This window comes from Anabas testudineus, chromosome 15 (assembly GCF_900324465.2).
Source record: "Anabas testudineus chromosome 15, fAnaTes1.2, whole genome shotgun sequence".
NCBI classification, from domain to species: Eukaryota; Metazoa; Chordata; class Actinopteri; order Anabantiformes; family Anabantidae; genus Anabas; species Anabas testudineus.
The window spans coordinates 9,937,800-9,947,324 of record NC_046624.1 but is presented as its reverse complement, the minus strand read 5'-3'; the positions used below and the strand labels follow the sequence as shown (position 1 = coordinate 9,947,324).

General features: G+C 40.3%; 1 protein-coding gene across 3 annotated transcripts; it reads left to right on the top strand.

Moving 5' to 3' along the window:
• Positions 1–21: 21 nt before the first annotated feature.
• On the top strand, positions 22–9,455 carry mapk8a (mitogen-activated protein kinase 8a). 3 transcript variants are annotated; one of them, XM_026354655.1, is made up of 12 exons: positions 22–200; positions 2,290–2,456; positions 2,755–2,884; positions 3,008–3,066; positions 3,231–3,369; positions 4,040–4,205; positions 4,932–5,003; positions 5,420–5,602; positions 5,729–5,853; positions 5,984–6,047; positions 6,992–7,069; positions 7,485–9,455. In XM_026354655.1, the coding sequence occupies exons 2-12, from the start codon at positions 2,335–2,337 to the stop codon at positions 7,667–7,669; spliced, it is 1,323 nt and encodes a 440-aa protein (XP_026210440.1). In that variant the 5' UTR covers positions 22–200; positions 2,290–2,334; the 3' UTR covers positions 7,670–9,455. The 3 variants fall into 3 exon arrangements, with proteins under 3 accessions (XP_026210440.1, XP_026210441.1, XP_026210442.1); XM_026354656.1 differs by lacking the exon at positions 4,932–5,003 and adding an exon at positions 4,476–4,547; XM_026354657.1 differs by having other exon boundaries at positions 7,480–7,641.
• Positions 9,456–9,525: the final 70 nt, after the last annotated feature.

Sequence of the window (9,525 nt, the reverse complement as noted above, 5' to 3'; positions counted from 1 at the left end):
TGCGCACTGCGCGTCCTGGCCTGTCAGTAGCAGCCAGATGGAAACGTAGGCAAGTAAATTTGGTGAGGTCATGTATTTTTAAGTCGCACAACGGAATAAATCATCCATCACCGGCGGCATAAACAAATAGCCCGCTGCTCAGGAGCATTTCGCCGCTGATCGGACCGCGGGGATCGATAGTTTGATCTGAGGGAACAGAGGTAAGATACGGATTCGTACCTCTCCGCTTCGGACGTGCTTATTGTTTGGCCGTGGGGGAGGGTCGTGTGTCGCTGTGTGCATGCTGCTTTACCGACGCGGTTGTTGTTAAAGGCTGTTACACTGTAGCTTCCCTTGTTATTTACTTGAAACGATAAACACTCAGTGTTCACGTCCTTACATTGTAACACGTATGTACACACACACACACGTTTGCGTGAAGACTGGGGCAGCTGCGAGTATCGCAGCCGACTGTGCGCCGTGCCTCACACACAGGCCCCGTCAAATCGCGACATGGATGTCATTATCACTGCAATAATGTCGTCTTGGGCAGTGTCCGGCGGATTTTCGTATGATTGGCTCTTTTCTGATGCAGAATGCGGCCTGAAGCTACAGGCATGTACCTGCGCGCTATCTCTGCCGTGCACAAGGGAAGACGAGGGGTCGTGTGGCCAAGGTTAACACACCGACATGGAATGAACATAAATAAGGAGTCGATAGTGATCCTTGTTCTTTTCCCGGTTGACTGTTTGCATGTGTGTGAACCGGGATAAAAAGCTGTGTTTCACCTGTCGTTTGGACACACTGTACAGTGTGGTAATATGTAACAGAGTCTATCTTATTCATAAGGTACAATAAAAGGAGAGAGATGATGAAGCCCATGGAAATATTTTATTTGACTTGTCAATCATTTGTGTTATATATGTGATGTTACACTTAAGAAAACTGCCCAGTATGATTTTATTTTTTGTTAATGCGCAGTCAAGACAGTGACACAGTTTTTCAGGAGTGTGTTTCTGTTTTCATGTTTAGTCTAAATTATATTAAGCCCCAATGGCAGGATCTGATATGTCTTTTAAATGTGTCCTTTGGAAGCCATTAATTAAATCATTAGGCTGGGTAATTACTGCATATAGCAGTCCTCTGCAGGAAGGACCCTGCTGCTTTTCTGCTCTTAGAAGAGACAACACTCCCTGGCCTCAAATCCATTCACAAAATCCAGATGTTGTAGATGCTACTGATGTGGTTTCTGCATTTTTTGTGTACATCCTGCAGCTGAGACATAACTCCAATCAAATAGAGAGTAAATAATTCAGAGGAGTCTGTTGATGCAGCAGGTAGCTGGAAGCATCAGCACTAGTTATAAGTGGGACGTTCATATTAGCACAGCATGTAACTAATAGGAAATCTGGGGATGTGAAGATGCTTGACCTTAATTATAACCATTATTACAGAAATGATGGCCTTACAGCAGAGCACATACCAGAATTACTGCACACTGTCTGCAGTGTTTTTCAAACTATTAGACACAGACAAGTGTAATTGTCTTCCTGTCTAAAATAGAAAAAGAAGCGCCATGTCTATTTTCATGTTGTGAAGGAGGTGGATGTTATGTACGTCGTTGTGACGCTGAAGGAACAGAAGGAGAACTGACGCATTTTATTCTGGCAATTATATCCCTCATATGGACTGTGTGTCCGGAGAGTGGAAGAATGGGGCGGGTGAATAAGTCGCTTATATAAGAAAGGAATAAAAGGAAAGGAAGCTGTGGTTAGATTTCTCCTTTTTTAGATTTTGGGTGGTTCTGGTAATGCAAAATGAATATTGTTTAGTAAAATTATGCACATGAATTGGCATCTCTGTGTTGTTTCTTATCTGGGCTCCCGGCCTCATGGTGCAACTTGACCCAGTTAACATGTGCCTGTGGAAGACCTGCCTGTAGAAATGGGCTGGAGTTATGGGCTGGGGTCCAAACTCACAGGAATTATCACCAAGCTTGGTTTTCCAGTGTGACAGAGTCACTCTGAGAATCATGTTTCGTATGATGGAGTAGAGCTCCCTGTGGCCTGCTGTTCTGCCACCACTGCTGATGATATCAAATCTTCCATCCTGGTGTGTTTGCTGACTTGGTGAGATAAGGAGCTGCAGTGCTCGCCTCAAGTGTAAAACCCGACAGTGTCTATTCTCTTGTTTTTTTTGGGGAGCGAGGATTTTCATTTGACTTTTGAATTTTCATCTGGTTTGCTCTGCAGCTATTGTGCACCTGGCACTGCATAACATTTAGGTGTGTTGCCATCTTTGTGTACACAGAGGACATTTTTGGATGCTCAGAAAGCAGTAATTGAAGATTTTGCCATGAACAAAAACAAGAGAGAACGAGAGTTCTACAGCCTAGATGTTGGGGATTCGACGTTCACAGTACTGAAGCGATACCAGAATCTAAGACCCATCGGCTCAGGAGCACAGGGAATCGTCTGGTGAGTGTTTCAGTCTTGTTCATTTTCAGTTACTTGGTAAAATATAGGACACAGTTTTCCAACATACAGTACATTCCAACATATATGAGAATCAACTAATTGTTTTATATATTTATTAAACCACATAAACTGTAAATAGTTGTAGTCTTTGTGATTTTTTTGTTTCTCATAGATGAAAAGAGTAGAGTAAATATATCACTGTAGCGGACTACAGTAACAATTCAATACAATAACATATTTCCATCACTGTGATGCTTATTGTGCTGGTCACATTTTGACTTGTGACTTTGTTCTCTAGCTCTGCTTATGACCAAATACTTGAACGAAATGTTGCCATTAAGAAGCTGAGTCGGCCGTTTCAAAATCAAACCCATGCCAAGAGGGCGTACAGAGAGCTAGTCCTAATGAAATATGTCAATCATAAAAATGTAAGTATGTTGCATGTTTAGAATGGATTTGTATGCTTACATTTGTACTGTATGCACATCAAATAGTGCTTTATCTGACTTGTAATTTCATTCATTCTCATTTACTTACATTTATACCCACAGATTATTGGCCTATTAAATGTATTTACACCACAAAAATCATTAGAAGAATTCCAAGATGTGTAAGTAACTACAGTTATGTGTGTGTGTGTGTGTGTGTGTGTGTGTGTGTTTTCATACATTCATACATCATACATTATGTATCGTTCTTAAAATGTGGTTACTCGCTCATGTGTTTGGTTAAATGCTTCTCAACCGTTTGTGTAAACTGTTTCTGCACTGTCAGATACTTGGTGATGGAGCTGATGGATGCCAACCTGTGCCAGGTCATTCAGATGGAGCTGGACCATGAGAGGCTGTCATATCTGCTCTATCAGATGTTGTGCGGTATCAAACACCTCCATGCTGCTGGCATCATTCACAGGGTAAGCATCAGCTGGCCGAGACCACACAGGGCCCAGAAGAGGAACTTTTAAACATGCTGTGAGACTTGACACTCAAGTATAAGGGCAAACAGTCAACTGGAATACTGTTGGATGATGAATATAGTCATTTAATGAGTAATAAAACCCTCTCAAGGTTTGCTGGAAATACACTTCTGACCTCCATGGATCATAAGTAAAAAGTGTGTAATGAAAGCATTCACGCAACAACTCACAGGTGAAAACTACATTAGCATAAGAAACATGGAGCCAGGTGTGTCTGTCACAACAGATTAAATTAGGGCAATAAAAAATGGTCGGTCCCTAAAAAATGTACTGAGCAAAGATCGGTTATTCTTAGCACGATCGAAGGAGCAACCAGCCTCTGAAAAAAAACAAAAACAAATCAATACTGTGAAATGCCACTATTTAATTCATCTGGAAAATGTAAACTTGAAATGCATTTGCTACTATCAAGCAACTCAGTAAGCAATTTGTCAGGCAGCAGAACAGGACACAGACAAAAGTAATCTTTAAAAAAATAACAGAATAATATGAATAATCCTTGTCTTAGAATACAGCTGCTCAAAATGTTCTAATAATCATTTTGTCAATGATCATATTGACACAAAGAACTTCAAAATAATGACATTTGGTCTGTCTTGTCCTGTAGGACCTCAAGCCCAGTAATATAGTTGTCAAGTCAGACTGCACGCTGAAGATTCTGGACTTTGGCTTGGCTCGGACGGCAGCCACAGGTCTCCTGATGACACCATATGTGGTTACACGCTACTACAGAGCACCAGAGGTTATCCTGGGAATGGGCTACCAAGCCAATGGTTAGTGACGATCTGTCACTCTGTCAGTCTACAGGGGCAACATTTACAGCATTACATTTTTTGTGTGATATATAATAACCCAGATACAGGGGTGTGAAGAGAAGGCTTGCTGTTAACACTGCATGAGCAGCATGCTGTACATAATGGGAATTGGTAGTACAAATATGCTTACTAACTGGGCTTCTACGGGAAACTAACCTGTGGTTGTGCATTCCTCTCACCTCTAATCGGGTTGTTTTTTTTTTTCTTACCATGTTCCACTTTCATTAGTGGACATATGGTCTGTGGGCTGCATTCTGGCGGAAATGGTTCGCCATAAAATCCTCTTTCCAGGAAGGGACTGTATCCTTGGTTCTGTGGAAATACTTCTTCGCACGGTTAATCTTAACAGTATTTGTAAAGTGTGCATCCCCTTTTCCATTTTGGGCTTGAATATAATATTTCATGCCAGGCTGTAGGGAATTGTTAATGTAGCCTAGTGTAACAACGTGCATTATTTGAAGCGTTCTAGGAGTCATGGGCTGTGAAGTTCAATGCTGCATTGCTCCCTCTCATATATCTGGCTGATGCTGCATGGTCTCCATTTTCATTTCTTCATATCATCACACAGCTGCCATCTTGTTTGAATTCCTCTCACTTTGTTTTCTGTTTCTTTTTTGTGCTTTTTGTTTTTTCACCATTTTGTTTGCATGTCAACCTCCCTGTCATCTCAACGTCTACATCCAGTGGATGTATGGTCTGTGGGCTGCATAGTGGCCGAGATGATCAGGGGAAGTGTGTTGTTCCCTGGCACTGATCGTATCCTTCCCCATCATTGACTGTGTCATCACTTCATTCTGTGTGAAGAGATTCAGCACCATCCTGAGAGTTCCTCTTTGCCACTCTATCCATTTTCCAGTTTTCCATCTGACAAATGCGACCTTGGTCATTACCCTACTGCACCTACCACTGTGAGAACTTTAAGCAGTCAGACAAGAAAGGGCAGTAGTTTAGATTATATACAAGAGGTTCTACATTAGGTGTACAGTAAAGGAATGAGTGCTGTGAGAGCTGCGTCACCACAGATAGTATGTGTGTGTGTGTGTGTGCTACACAAGTAGAGCTGTTTTTGTGTGCAGCTCAGCGAAAGGTAAATGTCAAGCAGTCTTAATGGTGCGTTGCAGTGTCTGTTACTAGTGTCTGTGTGGCCTGTTTCCTTGACATTTACACTTCAGACATTGACCAGTGGAACAAGGTAATTGAGCAGCTGGGCACACCATCTCAGGATTTCCTTATGAAGCTGAACCAGTCAGTAAGAACGTATGTAGAAAACAGGCCACGCTATGCTGGATACAGTTTTGAAAAACTCTTCCCAGACGTGCTCTTCCCTGCTGACTCTGATCACAACAAACTGAAAGGTAGTGTTTTTTGTTTGTGGATATTATCATATCTTGACCTAAACCATAAAGAACACATTACTCAAACCTTTGCAGAGCTCTGATTAATAACACAAAACTTTATCTATTTGCTGTTTCTTCCCTCAGCAAGCCAAGCTAGAGATCTCTTATCCAAGATGCTGGTAATTGATGCCTCCAAGCGCATCTCCGTAGATGAGGCCCTGCAGCACCCCTATATTAATGTTTGGTACGATCCAGCTGAAGTGGAAGCGGTAGGTGGATCGCTGGGACTGCATGCCTCTTAAATGGGTCACATGAGATTTTAATTACATGACCTGAAGTGGAAAGTTGGCATCCCTCTTCTATCACGATGTGCCATTCAAACCGTTTTCTCTTTCTCAGCCTCCTCCAAAGATCCCAGACAAACAGTTGGATGAGAGGGAGCATACCGTGGAAGAGTGGAAAGGTGAGACAGCATGCTGAGATTCTTAATGCCACACTCATCGCTTCGCATTTAACACTGTTTGTTTCAGTGTATTATTTACCAAGGAATTAACTGTGCTAGGATGTGCTATGCTGCGGTTTCATTTAGTAAACTCAAAAGTGAATAGTTTGATTATAATAGATTTATATAGAAATTTAGTTGGGTCATCACATTGTTTAAACACTTTAAACTGCTATGAGTTACACATCACAATATCATAGGTTCAGAAATCATCATAAATAGCAGAATGTTAGTTTAAAGTCAACTTCAAACCAGCTGTTTAATTTAGCAAAACATCTAATATATAAATGCACAAAAATAAGGCTATTGCATGTTTATGTTCAGTTTTGTCCAAATCAGTTTTTACAATGCAAAATACAAAATAAATGCTCAACTGGTTCTGTGATTTGCAGCTCATCATTGGTGACATTGCTCTTTTCTATTCATGTAATGTACAAAAATAAACCGTGGGTAAAGAATACCATTAGGCAGCGACTGCATGTGCAGAAAGATCTTTAGTGACATTGTTGCCAAAGGAGTTTTGGATTTCCATTATAGTTATCATTGGCTGCACTGTGTGACTTGAAATCCCCTTTTAAAGCCTCTCAGTTAATGTTTTCCACTGTGGGGAACCTGATTCTGTAGAGCATAAGACATTGTGAGTAAATATCGCTTTCAGTGGTGCAACACGATGAGCTCATCCTAACCCATGCCAGGTGATAATGACCCCTCACTCATTTTTAGAAGGGTCACACCAGCACAGCCTGTCCAGATTAGAAACATGATGCTGTTTGGACTCTATAGTATGCAATGCACTCATATACAGAAAAGTGTCATCACATACTGTGATACATGCATAAATGATTTCTTTCTCGCCTCTCTCACCTTACTAAATCATCTGGGTTTTCCTTTTTTTTTATTTGTAGAGCTGATTTATAAGGAAGTGACTGACTGGGAGGAGTGGACGAAAAATGGAGTGATAAGGGGCCAGCCAGCTCCTTTAGGTGAATAATCATAATCATTTATATATGCACAGAACCTACTTAACTACTTGGTGATAGTATGGGACAAAATTGACTGTTGTTTTAACAGTATGTCTGTACTTACTCAAAAAATGACGTTTTACTTCTGACCTTTTTGCCAATTACTGCAAATTGACTGTCAAATGGTGAGTTAAAAAAAAATTGTAATCTCATTGCTGCTGTACTATAGCAGCTCCTAATACATAATTGAAATGTACAAGCTTTAGCCTAGTTTTAACCAAATTTTTTTTTTTGCATCTTGCAAATCACCAAATTGGCGCTTCTTTAGAATCTTTGTGTTGCGATACTGTTTACATGTGGTGACTCATCAAATAATGGCAGAATCCTGTGTATTTTGATGAAACCTATGCGTTGACGTGTGTTTTTCGCAGCACAGGTGCAGCAGTAATCGACAGCCCCCCTCAGCCCACATCCTCCTCTTCCTCCTCCTCCTCGGCCAATGATGTCTCATCAATGTCCACAGAGCCCACAGACCCAAGCAGTGACCCCACCATGACATCTGAAACAGACAGCAGTATGGACAGCCATACCTCTCTGAGTGCACTGGCCTGCTGCAGATAGCGCACACGTACAATACTGAAACACGCACACACACAAATATAAATCTTCCCTCATCGCTTTTTGTGACGAGAGAGGGTTTAGGCCAACAGAACTTCTCATGTTAGTTTATAGAACTGAGCTTTTAACGTTTTAATGTTTTTATTTCCTCTCCCCCATACTGCTGTAAATGACTGTGGTTTGAAATTGTATCATCACTACTGTATTTTTGCTGCAAAGAATCAGAGTATGTTTTGATGTGAATCTGTGATGTATCTTATGAAAGAGACGTTGCTGTTTTTTAGCTACTGCTATACAGTTGAATATCATACTGGTAGCACTGCGATGTTATGTTGACTTTATATTTTTATTTTTGAATTGTTCATTTGACGTATGAATATTTGTTTTGGCACAATGCAATGAATCTAGACTGACTCTCTCTTTAACAGTAGACAATAGCACATTTCATCTTGGATCTTAATGCGAATGGATGATTTCATTTTGACATTGTTCCTCATCTTTCTTGTAGAAAGCATCCCTTGGTGTATCCAGGTTAACTTTTTTCTTAGTGTTATGTCATTTCCAATGTGTGCATCTTGACAAGCGGTCAAGTGGTCTATTGCCATGACACTGAATATCTTTTTTACTATAGCATACTGAAATCGATTGTATTTTAACTTATTTACTTAGATGTAATTTGTAGTTGACGGTCTGTTGGATGAGGAAGAACAGTGTGAATGTAAGTGAATAGAAATGTGAAATAGTAAGGAGCCATTAATTACTAATAGTGCTGAAAGTTAATATAGGCCACTCCACTGGATAGAATGAGTGCTGCGTTTGGGGACTGTCACCAGAGACTAAATCTAAATTAGTCACCTAACCCTCTTGGCAGGTTCTTTCAGGCATAATTCACAGCTGTCTGATGTTTAGGATATTTAATTTAAGTGCCCTTACTCAGTTCAATGATTTCCAGTCCTCTCTGTGACAGGGTTCCTTTCTTCTGTGGTGCGTCTTTCTGAGTTCTACCTCATACATGCACACACACACTCAAAACACACGTTTTTTGAAGATAGAGTATGCATATCATGGCACACAATTCGAAAGAAATGCGAAAAGACTTTCTGTAATGTTATTATTTATTTAATTCAAGCTAGGAGGCGTCTATTATATGTAATGTACATTTCACTCAGAACTATTTATATGCATTTTCTTTTGTTTTCTGTGCAATATAATTTATAGATTAGTATATTCAGTGATTGATCAGTACATTTTACTGTAGATGTATTTTTTCAGAGTCAGACATTTGCTTCCTTTGGATGTATGTAATGGCTCAAATAATCCAACCTGTCCCTTTGCCCTTTTCATAGTTGGTCACTCCAGGCAGTAACCCCAAGCATCAGTTCTTGAAATGCCCTGTGGGGATTGTCACACATGTCCTTTTTGGGTCACATCTTAACCGACTGCTGTGGCTTCCTCTTTTTGCGGTTTGCCTCCCCTCCATCTTCTCAAAAATAGGAAAAAAAGTAGAATAGACTACGCATGACGTTTCTCTGAGTAAATCTGGTTTTAGTGCAGGTACATTTAGCATTTAGAGGAAAGAATGGAAAGCCATTTAGCACTACTGGGATGATGCTGCTGCAGTCTTCTGATGGTTGACAGTAAATGGTTCAAATGTTGTGGTGCATTTTGGTAAGGCTAGATGTGTGAGTTTTAGCCTTTGAAACTAAAATTGCCTCACTAACAGACCAATTATATACATCAGAAATGAAAAATGTTTTCAACTCCATTAAATAAAAGAGTTGAATTTTAATGTCTCACATTGTCCTTTTTTTCTATCAAGGTATTGAAATCTAAATGGAAATAAACAGGGTGTATAGAGG

Bases quoted from the DNA above. Each gene is read 5' to 3' on its own strand.
- mapk8a (XM_026354655.1), top strand. From the start codon at position 2,335: ATGAACAAAAACAAGAGAGAACGAGAGTTCTACAGCCTAGATGTTGGG. The intron at 2,457-2,754 runs GTGAGTGTTTCA...TTTGTTCTCTAG, and splicing joins GGAGCACAGGGAATCGTCTG to CTCTGCTTATGACCAAATAC. The intron at 6,048-6,991 runs GTGAGACAGCAT...TTTTATTTGTAG, and splicing joins TACCGTGGAAGAGTGGAAAG to AGCTGATTTATAAGGAAGTG.